Source organism: Pangasianodon hypophthalmus, chromosome 7 (assembly GCF_027358585.1).
Source record: "Pangasianodon hypophthalmus isolate fPanHyp1 chromosome 7, fPanHyp1.pri, whole genome shotgun sequence".
Lineage (NCBI taxonomy): Eukaryota > Metazoa > Chordata > Actinopteri > Siluriformes > Pangasiidae > Pangasianodon > Pangasianodon hypophthalmus.
In genome coordinates this window covers 8,610,401-8,629,810 of record NC_069716.1, presented here as the reverse complement: position 1 = coordinate 8,629,810, position 19,410 = coordinate 8,610,401, and the positions used below count along the sequence as shown (strand labels likewise).

The following is a 19,410-nucleotide window of genomic DNA, read 5'->3' as shown; positions in this document are numbered from 1 at the left end:
CATTTTACAACCCTACATTTATTCACAGTTCTAAGGAGTATATTCATCCTTTGAAGAATGCACAGCCAAGGAAACATTTTTTATTTAAAAATGAAATCTAATAAATCTAATAAATTGTAGAAAAAGTGAAAACCCACTCAACCAAACACACTTGATGTTGATTTCGAAGGCATTTTTCACAATAAGACAAAAGCAAAGACATAAGAAGAAGAATAACTGTTTTGGGAATGTAAACGAATTCAAAACAGCACTTACGTTCTGATAGAGTCAAAAAGGACAAGGAGATAATCTCAGGAATTAAACTCTCAGGATTTACATTGGTTACTAATGTTCACCAGAGTATGGAAGCAGAAAGCACGTCAATACAACCTCGTCATTAAATAACGTTAGAGTAACAGCTCTCGCAGTGGACTGTCCCACGGTGCCAAAACATGCTGTGGATGAAATCGCCCATTGGCTTACTGCAGATACCACACTGGGGAAGAAAAAGAAGACAAACACAAATAGTTATATTTTAGTTATAGTTATATATAAATAGTTATATATATATATATATATGAGAACTTTTTTTAATCTATTGTACAACTGCGCTGTCGATTCTATCCTGATTGGTCAGAAGGTGTACATTATGGTTTCTATAATCATTTACATAGTAACTTGTTTGGTTACTACTAAGGCTAATATTAAACGGCTTTAAAATTTTTTAGAAAAATTATTGATTTGGTGAAGCTTTCTGTAAGGAGACATTTATTTAGCAGAGGCTCCAGCGTCAGAGCTATGTAGCAGTCAGTAAGTTTTCCACCATGGAAGAGGACAGAACTGGTGAGGGAATGACCGTTTATAGCTGCTATAATACAATATATATAAACTACACACAATAACACAATATAAACTAACTTGTCTATCGGACGTTCATTAAATGTTACTAAAAAGTATGATGTTGTTTAATAAATTAAAAATGGTAATCACTGGCAAATCGCTTTGGTGTAAGAGGAATAAAACACAAATCAACTTTGTGGTGGTAACAGTAACTCTGCTTTGCTACCATATTGTTGAGTGTTTTATTATAACCACACACCCCAGCTTCTTTTATTCCTTACATGTATTTATATGAGGAAAAAGGTTGGATAATTTTTAAAGTATATAAATTAATAGTGAAGCAGTGAAATAAGAGAGATGGAGTGAATAGAATAAAGCATGACTCTATACTATGAACAATTCTATTAAAACTATCCTGTCTCTCTCTCTTTCTCTCTCTCTCTCTCTCTCTATATATATATATATATATATATATAGTGAAGTGCAGTGACGTGTGGCCAAGTATGGTGACCCATACTCGGAATTTGTGCTCTGCATTTAACACATCCAAGTGCACACACACACTGTGAACACACACCTGGAGCAGTGTGTGTTATATAGCACCTCCACACACACATACATATATATATATATATATATATATATGTAGAGAGAGAGAGAGAGAGAGAGAGAGAGCGAATGTGTGTGTGTGTGTGTGTGTGTGTATAAACTGTACTGTAATGTACCTTGAAGCATTCAGGATGGCATGAGATGTTGAGGTGGTCAATGGTGATCTTGGAGTCGTTTCCTACGAGACCACCACAGTACGTGCAGGCGGTCATACCCACAGTGCTGAACCGACAAAAAAAACCAGGAAAAAAATCATTATAAATATAAAATTCGCATCATTTGAATTCATATGGAATTAGCGGTAACATTAGCTGTACTGATGCTGTTTGTTCAACAAAATAGTGTTGGACGGATTCTGAGTGTAATGATCTTACTGTATATTGAGAACACATAAATGACTCAGTGAATCACTCCTGAGAGACTTTATCATTTACAATAACATAATAATGCTGTTGCCATTCTATCATGGTCTTAGACTGATTTCCATTAATGCACAGTTACCTGGAGGGGCTGCTGTATGCATAACTGCTGGAGCTCGAGGTCACATAATCATAGTCACTGTGGACAAAAACACAGAGATTGGCCTTTTCCATACATGATAGCTTTATTCCCCGACCGTTATACGGCTCGGTCCATTGCACTAAGTAATGTAATGAACATAACAGTCACTACAATCACTGTGTGTTCCCATGATTAGTGCAGTAATACATTGGCCTGCTTTATTTCTACAGCCTCTTGGGAAACTTTAAACAGCCACAGAAAGCCTTATTATGCTTCTGTAATGTTGCTACTCACAGAATAGCAGTTTCAGGGGTTTTGTTTTAATAAGTTAGGATATGAGCTGTGAAATTTTCATTAAAAGGGGAACAGTACTAAAAAGTTTTTCCCCCACATAAAACTTTCTATCTTTCAAATGAATCATTTGCTACTATATTTTTTTATTATTATTTTAATTTTATACATAATTTTTAGAATAATATGGTGAAGCAAAGTGAAAGACATGGTTGATGTTTGTAAATATTAATATTTTTAAAAATGATCCTGGCACGTTCTATCCGTCTTTTAAGCACACACGCACACACACACACATGTTTGGAGCATCTCCAAACATATTAGAAAAATTGTCTATTTTAAGAAATATTGTTTACAATTGCTAATAATTGTAATGAAAATATACTGCATATAAAGAAGTATCTCACTTGTCGTATCTGCTAGTGCTGTATCTGGGCGGATCAGATGAGTTCACATATGATTTGACATAGACTACATTCCTGGAAAGGAGGAAAAATAAAGGAATTGAATAGTGACCATATAGACCTATTTATTTATAAGGATTCACAATTAGCAATCTGTCATGCAAATACATACTTTTTAGCTTCGTTGTCTGGCTCCTGGAAACTGCTTTCTTCTGTTCTGGTGTAGGCAGTGTAACTACTGTCCAAAATAAGATACAAGATAATAATATTACATATTATCTAGTATACATGGATTGTTCTGCACTTTACATTGATTTGACAATATAATATTAGCCCAGTGGTTTTATGGTTAGGTTTTCACTTGTTCTATCAAGGAGCAAAAGGAAATAGCAAGATGATTCATGTGTAAATGTGAAAGCTCTCCAAGCCATTTCATAAAAGCTTGGCCGTGTAAAGTCTCAGCAGTCTTTATTACAGAATGCGGGGATTTAGATCATCTATATGAATGTGACCATGAAAGTGAAGCTCTTACCCTAAAATCAGTTTGATAACACTTTCTAAATCTAATCATTAGTTTTTGGGATTGGAATCTGAAGAAAATGATCAACATGACCAAAAGATCATTATTAATCACTATTAATGTCATATTAAAGTAAGAAGAAGGTAATAAATACATAAATTAAAAAAATACAGAAAACACATTTCTAAAATAATAAGAGCAAAAACTAAGCAGTGCCAGATAAGCTTTTTTTTTTTTTTTTTTTTTTTTTAACGTGAATAAAAACACATAAAAATGTTATTTACACTCACCATCCACTTTATTAGGAACACCTGTATCCTTGCTTATTCATGTAATTATCCAATGCACCAGTCAAGTGGTAGCAGTACAATGCATAAAATCATGACTATCATCAGAATGAGGGAAAATGTGATCTCAGTGACTTTGACCATGGCATAGTTGCTGGTGCCTGGTTTGCATGGGCTGGTCTGAGTATTTCAGAAACTGCTGAACTACTGAGATTTCCACACACAACAGTCTCTAGAGTTTACACAGAATTGTGTAAAAAAAATAATAAAAAATAATCTAGTGAGCATCACATCTGAGGGGGGAAACACCTTGTTGATGAGAGCAGTTAGAGCAGAATGGCCAGACTGGTTCGAGCTGACAGGAAGTTTATGGTAACTCAAATAACTACTCTTTACATCTGTGGTGAGCAGAAAAGCATCTCAGAATGCACAACACATCAAACCTTGAAGCAGATGCGCTATAACAGCAAATAATCACATCGGGGTCAACTCCTGTCAGCTAAGAACAGGAATCTGAGGCTACAGTGGGCAAGACTCATAGAAACCTGACAGCTGAGGACTGGAAAAAGACCAGACGAACAGGAAGTCAGCAGTTTCTAAAATACTGGCACCAACAACCGTGCAAGGTCAAAGTTCAATGTGAACATTACCTGTAGCTCTTGACCTGTATTTGCAATGTGCTGTTCCCACATGACTGACTGACTGACTGACATGCACTGAATTGCATGAAAGAGCAGGTGTACAGGTGTTCCTAATAAAGTGGTCAGTGAGTGAATATATTTAATAATAACTTTACATGCACACCAATGTTAGTCAGACCAAGATATGGTCACATAAATAATACGACACACCTGTTAAAACCTAAGGTCTGAGTAGACCTAAACTCATCCTGACACTGAATGCCATTAATGCAATTTTTAGCATGCCATGTAAGCATATTTTAAAAGAATGGGAAAATGATCTACTCTTTGGATTTTTCCGGGCAGAGACCAAATCCAGTTCAATATTGTTGTGTTTATACAGAGGAAAGCTGCACTTACTCATCCGCTGGTTCTGGGTCAGGCTCGGGCTCACTGTGAGGAAAACAGTAAAACATAAAAATAAAGCTAAATAAATAAATATTGAAGATGGGAAAAATTCTTCAACTGCTTTCTTTTTTTTTTTGCTTAAAAAGCAATCAACCAGACATATGCAATTTCAACAGATATGGTGGGATTTGTTGGAGGAAGCTGTCATTGTTTAGACTTTTCTTGTTTTCAATTACAATTCGCCTTGCAAGCAGCAGAGGGCTCTAAAAAAATTACATTAAACAACTCCTTTAAGACCTGTCTAATTATGTACTGCTAGTAAATGTAAGTAAATGCGATTTCAGTAATAACCATTTCAACAATACAAATGAATAGTAAGAGTGTAAAGATGTGCTGTTTACCTGTCCTCTGTTGTGGTGTCTATAGTGGGAACCACCCATTTGTCCCACGGAGAGCTAGTTTTAGAGGACCTAGTTTTAGAAGACATATGAATAACACTGTCAAAAAAGATTTTCATGCATTTTCAGTATATACTGAAAGGAAAGTGGTGATGCCTGAGAAGCAGTAATCTGATATGCAGCAAAGAGTAGAGGCCTTTTGGTAAAGTCTAGACTGGCTATTTTTATGACAACACCAACGTACAATCAGTTCTAGGTCAGCAAGCCAAGTGTGGTCATTAATAATACAAGCAGTGACTATTGCAGTGTGTTGAGGCAAGAAAAAGAAATTGGAAAAGGAACAGAGCTGACTCACTTCTGCTCAAATGTGACTGTAACTGTCTTCTGTTGGCCGTTATTGCTGAAAGATAGCATTAAAAGTTCAAACGTTATAATAGTAGTAATTTATTTGTAATTGTTCCTTTAAAAAAAAGACACTAGTGGGTATAATGAGTAGATTTAAATTTTTAGCTTGAAATTTTCAATGCACTGCTATGTTTTTTGGAAACATTTTTATCTCTATCTGGCACTTTATCTTCCATATTATTCTACGTCTTAGCATCATCATCATTCAGCAGCATGTTCAGTCATTCTGTCTGTGCACGTACCTGTCGGACAGAAGAGGATCAAAGAGCTCTACAGAGCTGCCAGGGAGAGAGAGAGAAGGTGTTGCATTTGTAATAGGTGTGATGTGTACACAGATGATTGCCTACGTTGTCACCTTTAAGCCCAAATCATTACCTCTTTGTGGACTCTCTCACTATCGGAATCGGATCGAATGGATCAGCAGAGCTGGAAAAAAAAAACAATTTCACACTGATTTCACTCTGAAAGGCGAGAAAACACTTTGGCACATGCAAATTAAATTCTGATGTGATTGTTAATAGGGACTCCACTCAGTCTACTGATGAGGTAGAGTCTGAGTGGGTTCTGCTGCCTCTGGAGCACACTCTCATCTATTACTCTGCCACTGGATCTTTTCTGTTCTGTGTAAATGGTTCTTAGTTCAGCATGCTGCATTAGTAGAATTGCTTAAAAAAATCTCTATACCTAAAACAACATGAATCCTTTCAGGTGAAAACTAGCATGATGAACTTGATGAACACTAAATTATAGCTCTTTTTTTGTATTGAGAGCTTATGTTTGTTCACTGCACAGGATTTGCAAAACTAAAATTAAATCATGGTGAAGAGAAAATGGTGCTGTACCCTTTCTCGACTGTCTTTGTCTGTATAATGGTTGTCGTTGTCTCCACTTTGCTTTGTGTTTTGTCTGTGCTGAGTCTAGAACGAAGACGAGAAAAATGCTAAGATGAGATTAAAGATTTTGCCATAAAAATACTCTTCTTTAATTTTTTTTTAGCTTGTAGTATGTACCACAAACCAGTAATTCTCACCTGGCCTTGTTGGTGTCAATGGGGATGACATCATAAGCCAGCAGGTCCAGAGATTCACTAGTCTTCTGTGTTTTGGGCAGAGAACTAAAGAAATAGCCAGTAATATGCTCAGATCATAATGCCAAACAAACACTAGATATGTCCACTGTGCATCTATTATTCATACTGTATACTGAGGTGGAACCATTTGTTCTACAGTACTGCTCAAAAGTCTTTGGACACCTCAGAAAATCAAGTTTGGCAAACAAATTGGATAGCAACGGGTTATGTACAGTGATTAGATACCCTAAAGCTTTCCTGATAAAACAGCCAGTTCTTGTAGGCACAAATTAGATGTACCTAAAAATTGTCCACTGACCTTATGTGGTATAATAATGCATAATTATAGTAGTGCTATAATAAATTCCTCCAGGCGTCATGAGGCTGCTGTTTCTTGTCCAGCTGCTGAATCAGGCTGCATGTTTCTAGTACCTACTCAGTGTCCTATCCTACTTCCTTTTTGATGGGAATATGCTTGACTGGTTATCATGCTGAAAAGCAAGTCTTATTTTCTCAGAGATGGCCTGCATGATGAATGTATCCACACATAAAAAGATGTTGCTGTTTGAAACGCATGTGCAGAGCATGACAGAGTAACACCCATGATTCACTGAAACCTTCGCATAGGTATCAGTGTGCTTCTTACCAATTCTTCTTCTGACATACTGATATCTTAACGAACAAAAAAGTTAAATTACGACTAATGATTGTTTGATTACATCCAGCTATCACTATGCTCCTGTGCCACAGTGGAGTCTTTTTAAATTTTTAAAACACTTAAAATTTTTTGTAACTGTGGATGAGATTCATGCAAAAGAGAAACAAGAAGAGAAACATTTTCTAAAATGTATAAATATTTTGATAATTATACATATTAGAAAATGTCAAATTTGCACCATGTGAAGGGTTTTCCCAAGCTGTTACACATATTCAGTATTTTCACATTATGATATTGCTACAAATTCAAGAGAAGTGGGATAATTGGAAAGTAGTGAATAGCACGTAGTCTCTCACCTTCCTGTCAGCAGGTCAGTGGTGGTGGGGACAGGGTTCACGGAATTCTGTGGAGTGCTTACAGTGAGAGAAAGAAAAAAGAGAAACGAGAATGTTAATATACTTGATAACACATTAATATCATAATATCATAACACATGACAAAGTGGTTACAAGGAATGCCAGTGTGTCTGCAGTAGAAATGGTACTGCAACCCTTCACCACTGTCAGAGCATTAATAGAGCTCTAGCACCCTATTTCAAGCTTGAAATAGTCTTGTTTTATTGGCAGATAATTTGTAAGTTTAAGCATTTATTTCTAGAAAGAAGCAAAATGATCTGTTATAATAAAGCATAAAATGAGTAAAATCATCTAAAAACACGCTGAATAATCTTATATTTGGTTTACAACAATCAGAAATTAAAGAAATATTAGCAAAATTTGCCCTTATTCAAGATATTTTCACTTGCTAAGATATAAGTTTTTGCATGTAGACTTTTTAAGTTTAGTTTAGGTTTCTGCAACACGAAACCTCAATCTGCGTCATGCTCCCTTCAAGCCTTCAAGCCAAGGTAAGACCCACCATCCACTTGTCTTCAAACGAAGACATACAGCGGGGGCAGTCATGGCCTAACGGTTAGAGAGTCAGACTTGTAACCCGAAGGTCGTGAGTTTGAGTCTCAGGTCCGGCAGGAATTGTAGGTGGGGGAAGTGAATAACCAGCGCCCTCCTCCACCCTCAATACCACGACTGAGATGAGACCCTTGAGCAACCCCCACTGCTCCAGGTGTGTGTGTGTGTGTGTGTGTTCACTACTGAGTGTGTGTACCTGGATGGGTTAAATGCAGAGCACAAATTCTGAGTATGGGTCACCATACTTGGCCACACATCACTTCACTTCACTAAACATGTAAATGAGCACTAATGAAAAAATTATCTTGTATTGTTTTCTTGCTGCATTGATTCATTGTATGAACTCCTCTCTAACTAAGGTTTTTAGCTTGATAGTATTCTTAGACACTGACCTATTTGTACTAGCATGAGGATATGTTTTTGACGGAGACTATAAAGCACTTCTGTAAGTCACTCTGGATAATGTTGTTTCCTAATCATGCCTAAAGAAACAAAGAGTTGCTGTACCTCTTTATGTCCTTCTTGGTCTGCACCACAGTTTGGGTTATCTCAGTTTTGATTTTTGTTTTATCAGTGCTTAGTCTGAGGAGGAAATCAGAGAGGTGAGCAGATCAATGAAACACTGAAATGCTTATCTTTTATCCTCCTGTTAAATCTCCAGAGTTGTGGGTAAATACATCAAATAAGACAAAAAAAAAACAACAACATAAAGCTTCCTGCTTACTTGTCAGTATTAGTGTCAATGGGGATGATATCAACTGCAAGCAGGTCCAGAGATCCTTTAGTCTTCTCTGTCTTTGGTAGAGAGCTGCAGAAATAGTCAAAGATTCACCTCAGAATTTTAGGTAATCAAAATAATTGCAACAGAGCTTACTGTATGTCACTTTAGTTCTGGCAAACAGCCAAAAAATTTTGTAGAAAATTGCACTTTGACTAAATGTATGCTTATTTTTCTGCCTATAACGTACACTATATGGTCAAAAGCCTGACCATCACACCCATGTGTGGTTCTTCCCCAAAACTGTTGCCACTAAGTTGGATGCACACAATAGTATAGAATGTCTTTGTATGCTGTAGAATTAAGATTTCCCTTCACTGGAACTAAAGTGCCCCAAACCTGTTCCAGCATGACGATGCCCCTGTGCACAAAGTGAGCCCATGAAGACATGGTTTGCCAAGGCTGGTGCTGTAGAACTCTGGTGGCCTGCACAGAGCCCTGACTTCAACCCCACTGAACACCTTTGGAATGAACTGGAACGCAGACTAATGCGCCTGTGGCTGAATGAGCACAAATCCCCACAGCCACACTCCAAAATCTAGTGGAAAGCCTTCCCAGAAGAGTGGATGTTATTATAACAATAAAGGGATACTAAATCTAGACTGGGATGTTCAATAAACACATTTGGGTGTTATGCACATGGGTCCACAAACTTTTGTCCATATAGTGTATTTTAAGAAATCATAAATATATTTCATCAAACATCATGGAAATGCTTTATCTTCTTAAAGCTTTCTGCTATGATCATGTTGGGTGTCTTAAACCTTGTAACCTTGCTATGAGTGTGATTTCATCACACAGTGAATATTGACTTTGAATATTGGCTTTGATCAGGTTTTTGGATAACTATGTGCCAAAGCGAAATGGACATAAGCTGAAGAAAAATCAGCTTTTCTTCCTTTTCAGTTTCAAGCGTAACATTTCTAGCATTTTAAAACGATAGACCTTTACATGTGGATGAGATACATCCAAAAGAGAAAAAGGAAAGAGTCAAGTTTTCATAATTATATATAGAAGAAAATGTCAAAATTTCACCATTTGAAGGGTTTTCCCAGACTGTTACACCTATTCAGCATTTTTAAATGAAATACGTTAGGACTGTATTGCTGTAAAATCAAGCGATACTGTATGGGTTAATGGGAAAGTAGTGAATAGCACAAAGTCTCTTACTCTCCTGTCAGCAGGTCAGTGGTGGTGGGGAGGGGGTCCACCAAATTCTGTGGAGTGCTTTAAGTGGAAAAAAGGGAACATTAATATGCAAGATAACACATTAATATGCACATGATAACACAAGACAAAGTGGTTATAAGAAACACTAATATGCCTGGACTTGAAATGGAACTGCAACCCTTCACGAATCAGAGCATTAATGGAGCTCTAGCACCTTCTTGTGGCTATTTTGCAAACAGTCTACTTATTAGATGTTCAAGATGCATGGAAGCAGTGGCAGGCTATTAAAATTCAGCACCACCATTAATGTTTGGATGATGAATTCAGTGTATTGGCTTGCTTGTACGGAGAAAGACACACTGACCTCTCAGTCAGATCCAGAAGATCATTATCATTCAAGGCGCTGGTCTTCTCGACTGGTTTTGGGTTGATACTGAGTAAAGAGACGCAGAGAGACAGAAGATATTGTGGGTGAATATTAAAAAGCCAGCTACATCTTTTAATCAATTCATTAATGTGAATCTCTTAGCAGATCAGTGTTAATCTGTTAAACAAAATCTCCTAACACATACTGCTGCTGCCAAATACAACGCTACACAGGTTCATTTTGTTCTTAATGTCACAACAATTAGGAATAAATATGAAATTCTGACAAGTACATGAAGAAAAGGACACAAAATGAATAAGTGTGAGAATTCATGCCTGATAGATAGATGCATAAAAATACAATAATGATATGGATCTACACCACATCCACAAATAAAAGTAGTCCATGTTGAATATATAATGCACCTTGCTTTGTATATAGTATAATGCACCTTGCAATGATAAGTTTTATTTATTAAGCAACACGTTATTACATACATTTTATCTATTATAACTACATTTAATATTGTGAAATGCTCACGAAACAAGTTTGTGGCCAGTTCCTGTTATTATTTAAAAGTTATTCCCTCACTAGCCATTTTTCTCTCTCTTCAAATATATAAAACAAAACGCAAAGCCATGAGCATTGTCCTGTGTCAGAAAACATAAAATTACAGCTTTGCTTCTGACTGTCACAAAGCTGACACTGGAGACTCCTTACAAAAAAATGCAAAATAAATGTATCCTCACTGAAAACTTCACAATTTCAACATTTTTTAAATCAGTTTATGTGGATCATCCATCATACAAGTCCCTGAGTTTGTTGTTACCATAGAAACAATAATGTATTCATATAAACCTGTGTCAACTATTTTCAAAGCTGCTGTTGAAAATTAATCAACATCTTCTCAAACTAGTCAGATTTGAGAATCCAACAGCACTGTGGTATCATGTCAAACAAGGTTAAAAAGGACCCAGGAGTGAGGTGACACATAGCCGATGTAATGTTTTTTTTTTGTTTTTTTTTTTAACATAGAAAGATCTAACTTTGGCTGTTTGACCATTCTTCCTTTGAAACCAACATTTATCTCTACTCTTAAAATATGAAGTCTGTGAGAATGTCATATTTTTTTCTAATGGTACCACATCTACTTTTACTTTTATTAGTGAGGAATCTTGTTTAACAATACAACTGTTTTTCAGATGTGTACTTCTTCTACTTATTCTTCATTCACTATTTTTAAACTCTAAGTGTAATGTTTAAGTGTCCTTTGTTGCTCTCTGAGAGTTGCCACACTAAATTTCGCTGTATTGTATACAATGACAATAAAGTATCCTACTCTCTTACTCTTACTCTATTTTAAATTGCTATACCTTTTCTCTCTTTGTTCTTACTTTACTTTATCCTTGTTTCTCACTGTTATTCTTCCTGGAAAACATTTTGTAAATTTGAAGAAGAGGCTTCACTGACTGTCACTGAACATTCACAGTAGGAAGCCTTGTGTAAAAGCTGCACAAGGGATGTGGGTACCCTACATTCAAAGTAGAAAGCCTCAGTGAAGCACAAGGGGCGTGGACACCCTACATTCAAAATACAAAGCCTCGCTGTTTGAATGCACTATGAAGCCTTGTGTAAGGAGCACCAGGAGTGTGAAAATGTTACTTCACCGTGCATTTTTTTTGTTGTCTTCTTTATATCCTCTTTCACTCTCATCCAGAATTTCATGTTTGCCTACCTGTTCATGATTTAACTCATGAAGGCCTTCTCTAATTAGCTGCTGTTAAATCAAATCAGCCATGTTAAAGCGGGTAGAGCCGCTGATCACAAACACTCCACTCTACACTACATCTACTAAAAATGTATTTACACTTGCTCTATAATAATCTTTAATAATGTAAATGTATTAAACCTCGGTTTAGGAGTGGCCTCTGGTTTGGGTTTGCGTTCAGGCGTTGTGGGTGGGACTTCCTTTACAGCTGGAACAGCTGGAGTGACTGGTTCAGTGGCACTAAAGAAGAACCAACAACATTCCAGAAAAGGAGGCATGTCCACATATTGACTTAGATATGCAGTCATGGATGGCATTCATAACAGAGATTCTACAACTAATGTTCTACACACTTACTGTTTAATCTTCTGGCATGTCAGATTACCATGAGTGTAAGTATTTACACATTCATATATTAAATCTCAATGAAATTACATTATTACGCTGTTTGCTCTACGGAGGTGTCATAATACGTAATGAAAATAATGATTAAACAAGTCTTTAGGAATATCACCAGTGTCCTGATCTGTCTGTTCTTTTCTGTAACTCTTTTCATTGATTGACACAAATGATCAGATTTTCTGGACTTTCAGTTGTCAAAAATGAATAAGCTTGAGTATATACATGCTGCTAAGATATATTATAAATATAGTGTATGTGTGTACCTGTATCCCATCCACAAATCCACAAAACAAATTGAATGAACTGTATGTATTTCATATACAAATGGGTAAGAAATTAAAGGAAAAACCAGTGACTCTGTTGTGCTATGGGATGTATTTGTTTCACTGGCATGGTTTAGCACCACTTGTCCTCTTAGCTGGAAGACTCATTGCAAAATGCCTAAGTTCTTCTGACTGATCGTCCTATAATGAAACATTTCTATCCTCATGGGAGTGGTCTCTTCCAGGATGACCCCACACCCAGCCACAGGACACGAGGACTCACTGAATGGTTTGACGAGGGTGAAAATGATGTAAATCATAGGCTATAGCCTTCACAGTGACCAGATCTCAACCAAATTAAACAGGTCTAGACAATGCTTCTTACCATCATCAAAGCATCAACTGAGGGAATACCTTTAGGAAGAATGCTGTTCATTCCTCCAGTATAGTTCCAGAGACATGTGGAATCTATAGCAATGATAAAACTTTTCTGACATCTCATGGTATCCCATGATCTTAAACTTTGTAGGTTTTTTCTCCTTTCATTTGTCACCCATTTATAATCTAAAAGAAGTATAATGTACCTTGCTTTAGGAGTGGAATCTGGCTTGGGTTCAGTTGTTGCAGATTTCTTTAAAGTAGCAACTGGAGCAACTGAGGTGGCCTGAGTAATCGTGTCATTAACACTGTTTCAAAGGAAGACAGTAATGAATAAAATAAATTGTTATATCTTAAAGGAATTTGCCTGAATCCAACCATATTTTATATATCAAATGTTTAAAGTAAGATTTAACTAAATGGCAAGAGGCAGAGGCAGATAATTTTATCATTCCCAATAGAATTTAAGTGATTTGGTATTATTTCTATATTTTCATTCAGTCTGAGGTTTTAATTATTATAAAAGTGTAACAGCCTATAGAGAAAGCAAACAACTGATAAATGATAATATTAATCACCAGTAATAATAATCATCTCCTAATCTAAATTAAGATAAACACCTTGTTTTAGGATTGGGCTTGGGTTTAGAGACTGTTTTTGTCTCTGGAACAGGAGAAGCGACTTGAGCAACTGGCTTCTTGCTGAGAAAAGAGAGAGACAAGCACAGAAAACAAAAAATGAATAAATGTGAGCGAAAAAATGGTTTAGCTTGGAACAGTTCATTTCAAAAAGTATGTTCTATGAAGGTGATTGTACTCTCATTCTCAGTGTTCCAATATGGTTTTTAACTCATATTTATCACTATTTCATTTCCTCTTTCACTTTCTTATCACTTCAAATGAACTTAGATTGATGACCCCTTGGTGACCCAAGAGATCAGTTCAACAAGAGTGTAAACTTCAGGAGCAGGACTCGTGTGTGATCCAAATGGTCCTACATGCACTTTAGTGTCATCAACAGAAGTCAGCAACAGTGCATTAAAACTGTAAAGGAACACTGTCCACGTGTCATTTTGGTACCTGGTGGATTCTGGGGTGGACAGCAGGGTGTCAGAGAGAGCACTGAGGGTTTCACTACAAAAACATATAAAAAAAACATTAAGTATGATCACCATGGAAACATATCACAAGGTAAAACTATACTATATATGTATATATATATATATATATATATATATATATATATATATATATATATATATATATATATATATATATATATATCATTATTTGTTAAATATATGTATAATAAACCTTTGTTTAGGAGTGGGCTGTGGTTTGGCTCTTGGTTTCAACTCAGATGAGGACTCTGGAGGTATCGGCTCATCAACACTCATCTCCACACTGTTGGTAGACATAGTCAAATGATCAGTGGTGTTTAACAAAAAGAAGCTGTTTGGTTCATTTTGGGAGCATTGACTAAAGTAGTTAGGGCTACCTTTGTTTAGGAGGAGATACCGGGGTGGAAAGTTGAACAGAGCCAATGTCTTCATCGTCACTGATGACTACCCTACACTCACACACAGACACGCACAAACAGAGACACAGATAACAAAGCCATGAGTGACAAAGCACAGCATGCTTTTCAGACATGTGACCTAGCCACAGAATATACTGTACCTTTTAGCAATAAAAGCTGTGGCTGATGAGGCAGAGCTGTCTGCTTCCGCTGGAGTTGACCTTAAAAGTGATAAAAATTAAGTTAAAATAATAAATGATATAAATTGGTAAGGAGTGTGATAAGACCTTTTGGAGGACATTTTGAATAAATCTATGATCATAAAACTATGATCCACTAAAGGAATTGCAGAGAATTACACATCTGAATGACGATGTACTGTGAATATAAATGGTATGCATAGATTTTAGGCAAAATGGTGTTTGAGGAACATCCTACTACTTTTCAAAGTTCTGGCTCAATACTTTGGAGTAAAACATACTCATATTTCTTTGCAGCTGACAGCACATATGATCTCTGTTTTCCTGCTGAGTTGTTCAGCATTTTGCTGGCTGCCTGTGTCCTGTAGGCACACACAAAGAAAAGAATGGCATCACACAGTAAGGTTCATGCCTCCTTTTATTACAAGGACCACTGTGAACAATGACGTCTGTTTTGAAAAAGCTGTGTGTGCAGTATGAAGCTCCTCTCACCTCCTCTCCTGTTCTTCTGCACTGAGTGATGGCTCCGATGGCTCTGTTCTCTCCACGTTTGAGCGAACAGTGTGAGGAGCTCTGCGAACAACATGAGAAAAGCAATTTACTAAAACAAGCACAAATGCATTGTTTGCAATATGCCTGAAGCCATTTGAATCACAAATTCTCAATCCTTCGTTTGCAGTAATTAATGAATTTCCATGTCAAGCACTTACATTTTCTTGTATTCTTCAGAGGCCTTTTTGGTGAAGCTAGATGTTCCACTGAAAAAGAGCAAGGAAAGAAAAAAATCCTTGATGATCACATATTGGAAAAATTTCCATAAATTATCATTTAAAAACTGTTATACTTTATTTAGCTCAGTTCCTCTTTTATGATGAATATACAGCTGTGCAAAAGCCTTACGTAAGGAAGTGCTGAAAAGAAAGACGCCTTCAAAAATAATGAAATTAAACATTTCTAAATAAAAAAAATCTAATATAAAGAACAGTAATAAGCTAAATAAAGTCTAATAAAGTAATCTCAGGTACAGTTTGAACATTTCATAAGGAAATTGGCTGATAAGATTTGGAGCATCTTGGAGAATCTGCCACAGTTCAGTTTCTCTGGAAATCTTAACTTCCTTCTGCTTTTGCAGGTAAAATCTGACAGACTTCATTATGTTTTTTGTTTGAAACGTTGTGTATAATGTAAGATGCTTCTTTCTTTACTCACATACAAACATTTTTTTCTGTAACTTTTATGCAATGTTTGGAAATAAAACACGTTTTTATACTGACTCTATAATGCAGAAGTCATATAATAAACATATATAACAAATTTTGTATAAAAAAATAGGGTGCCTAAGACTTTTGCACAGTACTGTATTAGTAGTGATAATCTTAAAAAGGAGCTTGCGTACATGTAACCATTACTGGACGATGCAGCTGGTTTGGTGTCAGTCTTTGTGAAAACACCCCTGCAAAACAAATGTGGTTTATAACCGAAAGCCTTTTGTCAAATATATATTAGCATGACATAAACAACTACTGTAAGTCCCAGCTTACCTGATCAGGTATCCAGATGTTTTAGAACTGTTAAAAAGATAAAGTCATGTCAATAAATGTCACTTAGATGTCAATTATGTTAAATCTCACACTGGACATTCTTTAGTGCTCTGCAGTACACAAATAATACAGCAAATCTGAAGCATGGGCTCTCACCTGCCTGCACTCGGGGAAGATAGAGGTTCTCGTTCAGGAGGTGTGTTATCAGCTACAGGGTCACTGAACTCGCTGTTGAGCCGACTTGCACGTACCTCTGCAAGCCTTCATTTAATAGTTTGGGAAGTGATGCATGATGTATTCATGAATTAAATATATTTTCAATGAAGTCAGATCAGTGTCTTTCTCTCTCACACTCACTCACCATGGCTTTTCCTCCTCTTCCTCTGGTCCAGACTGACTGCGCCGTTGGATCCAGCTGCTGTCTCCTTTCAGTGCAGTACGAACCTTTGTTGTTTGCAAAACAGATTGTCTGTCCCCTGCCACACACACAAACACACACACACACAAACACACACACACAGATATAAACAATTGTACTTGCCAGTTATGACATCCCAATAGAAGAGAAGTATTATAACTATGTGGGACTAAGCATGTGTATTATGTATATCATGTAGGTATTGGGGTATTACTATTATGTGACATGTTGCAAAACAGGTTTTGAGTGTAAGTGAACTCTGGTTTCACGTAGTACACTTTGGAGTAAAGGAGAAAACATCGGCACAGGTATTCACACACATAACATTAATTACTTTCCCATTAGTCATCATTATTCTGGGTTTGGCAAAGAAGCTCATCTGAATAATTACATGCATATTAAACTGTGAGAGGGATCAAAAACCTGTGTAGCTCACCAGTAGACATGGTTTCAGCTTGTTATTTTCAAATTTCGTCTTTAGTCAACCCTGGGTGAATTAAAAAGAAGACACAGCTTAACACTTGTTGATATGTATAAATGTAATCCAATGTACAACAGGTCATTTCATCCTATCAAACGTGATCATGATATTATAATGAGTTTATTTTTTCTTGGTTTAAACATCGTTTGGTGGACGTTTCAGCATTCTTTAACTCCTGTTCGGAATTCTTGAGTCATTGTTTAGCCATGCCATCGAGCCTGTCTCTCCACTTTCCCAGTACACACTTGCTCACACATATTTTAATTAACAGTCAACAGTGGGGTTCTGTTTATGAGGGGTAATTATATTTTGGTCAAATCGTTTTTTTAATTATAATAAATTTGCACATTTTCTAGATTAATTTTTTGTTAAATATGATAAACACTTTCTGTTTTTACATTAACAGAACATATATCTTTATATTCTCTAGAGCAACAGAACTGCAGAGGTGAGTGGTTTACATCCTTCACCACATGCTCATTAAAGGCATGTTAATTAGCACTTTGTTCATTAAAGTCTGCACTAGCGTTGCCCTGGTAGACTCAAGCTTAAATAACTCTCACAAATCACTGGAGTTACACTTTGTTTTTTTGCAACCATAAACAGACCAAGTTATCCATAGACCTCTGCAAAAATGATCTCTACAGTAAACAGTGGTGGAAGTTCAAACATTATGACATAAAAACCCTGGCAACAGATAAGAAAGTGCATTAATCACACTGGCATTAATCAAATAAGATGGAGTGACAGGAAAATGAGAAGTAAATGGTTCACGGTTAATAATGACATAAATTCTTGACATAAATTCTTCATAATGTTTAAATATGTCCCAATGAGGAAGGTGAAAGTGGTGAAACTAAATTTACACAACCTTTTTAGTTCTAACAACTGAACGAAAATAAACCTTGTGACAATGAGAAATCTCATACTCATTCACACACACACACACACAAACAGTGTGCAAACCTACCTTATCTTAGAAAATACACATCCAAAACTGGTGTAGAATGCCTCACTATGGCCCAGTCACACGTTATTGGAGCGCTTGATAAATGAGACTAAGCAGTTAACAGCAGGAATATCTGTGTCAGTCCACAAACACACACACACTGAGGGAGGTTTGACAGCTGTCTCCTGGAGAGAGTAGATCCGGGCGTTGGCACGACTGACAAGCCCAGCCAGTTTTAGTAGCCTGGCCGCCAAAGTCTGGGTGTGTATGTGTGTGCATATATGTTTGTGTGTGTGTGTGTGTGTGTGTGTGTGTGTGCTCCTTAGGACACAATAGGTGGAGCAATCTTTATTTATCTACATCTGATTTTTTTCATGTGGAACACATCTGTCATTGTTCAGATGAACTCAAAAAGATGATTGCGATACACATGCTGGCAGAGATAACTCAGATTCCACTTTTACCAAAATAATAGATATAGATTTTTCAAGAACATTATGCAGATTCAGGAAGTATTTTTGGTTCCTGTGGGAATCCAGTGAGCTCTGTTAAGCTCTGTTAAGCTCACTGCACATAGTGTGCATCGTCTTAATTAGGACACGTCAGCATGGGAATAGAGCGACGTACTAATTATCATTCACAATATGGAGAGAGTCTGAGAGAGTGTTGGCAGAACTGTAAATCAGCAACCTTAGTTAGAATGCAGGTGGTCACATTTATGAGAGAAAGAGCTGCTGAGTGGCTCGCAACAGAGAAGTGACAAGAGTCAAATTTACACATGGGACGTGCTAAGTTGCCAGTGGCAACACAACAGTGAGAGAAGAGGTGTGACTACAAGAATGAAGACACACCTTTAAGGCACTGAATCGTTTCCCAGTTCAAGGCGAAGGGAGCTTTTTGGAATTCAGTAAAACGTTGCCACTCAGATGCCCAGCAGGTAGGTTTCGCCCTAGCTACCACCTTAAACATGAATCAAAACAGGTCAGACAGCCTGGACCACTGATAAACTATCAAAGTTTACAAGAATGCCAGGTATCTCATCAATGTCTATCCCCCTCCACAACCACACCAAGAAGAGGAATGACAGAAATGTGTAACAGGAAAAACTGTGCGAGTGCCAAAATGGTCACTGTGATGTATGAACAAGTACAGCTATTGAGGTGAAAAGATCGATGAAGGCTTTGTGATCGAGGGCGTGGTCCGAGAGCTTTCACTGTGTT

At 36.8% G+C, this 19,410-nt stretch overlaps 1 protein-coding gene across 4 annotated transcripts; it reads right to left on the bottom strand.

The window, feature by feature from the left end:
- On the bottom strand, positions 1-18,464 carry znf185 (zinc finger protein 185 with LIM domain). 4 transcript variants are annotated; one of them, XM_026940712.3, is made up of 33 exons: positions 18,212-18,464; positions 17,197-17,247; positions 16,704-16,818; positions 16,499-16,603; positions 16,343-16,369; positions 16,198-16,254; positions 15,512-15,559; positions 15,294-15,374; positions 15,083-15,163; positions 14,763-14,822; positions 14,581-14,652; positions 14,397-14,486; positions 14,163-14,216; positions 13,704-13,784; positions 13,290-13,391; positions 12,182-12,280; positions 10,270-10,338; positions 9,906-9,962; positions 8,682-8,765; positions 8,465-8,539; positions 7,346-7,402; positions 6,293-6,376; positions 6,105-6,179; positions 5,638-5,688; positions 5,505-5,540; positions 5,213-5,257; positions 4,861-4,929; positions 4,472-4,504; positions 2,797-2,859; positions 2,628-2,699; positions 1,930-1,986; positions 1,545-1,650; positions 1-475 (listed from the first exon to the last, which is right to left on the bottom strand). In XM_026940712.3, the coding sequence occupies exons 2-33, from the start codon at positions 17,204-17,206 to the stop codon at positions 377-379; spliced, it is 2,214 nt and encodes a 737-aa protein (XP_026796513.3). In that variant the 5' UTR covers positions 17,207-17,247; positions 18,212-18,464; the 3' UTR covers positions 1-376. The 4 variants fall into 4 exon arrangements, with proteins under 4 accessions (XP_026796513.3, XP_026796512.3, XP_034162095.2 ...); XM_026940711.3 differs by having other exon boundaries at positions 2,797-2,862; positions 18,212-18,461; XM_034306204.2 differs by lacking the exon at positions 7,346-7,402 and having other exon boundaries at positions 2,797-2,862; positions 18,212-18,463.
- Between the last annotated feature and the right edge of the window lie 946 nt (positions 18,465-19,410).

What these genes read in the sequence shown, in the direction of transcription:
- znf185 (XM_026940711.3), bottom strand. An exon ending in GATCCTCTTCTGTCCGACAG is followed by an intron (nt 5,258 to 5,504) that starts GTACGTGCACAG and finishes GCTATCTTTCAG; the next exon opens with CAATAACGGCCAACAGAAGA. An exon ending in GACCCAGAACCAGCGGATGA is followed by an intron (nt 2,863 to 4,471) that starts GTAAGTGCAGCT and finishes TATTTTGGACAG; the next exon opens with TAGTTACACTGCCTACACCA.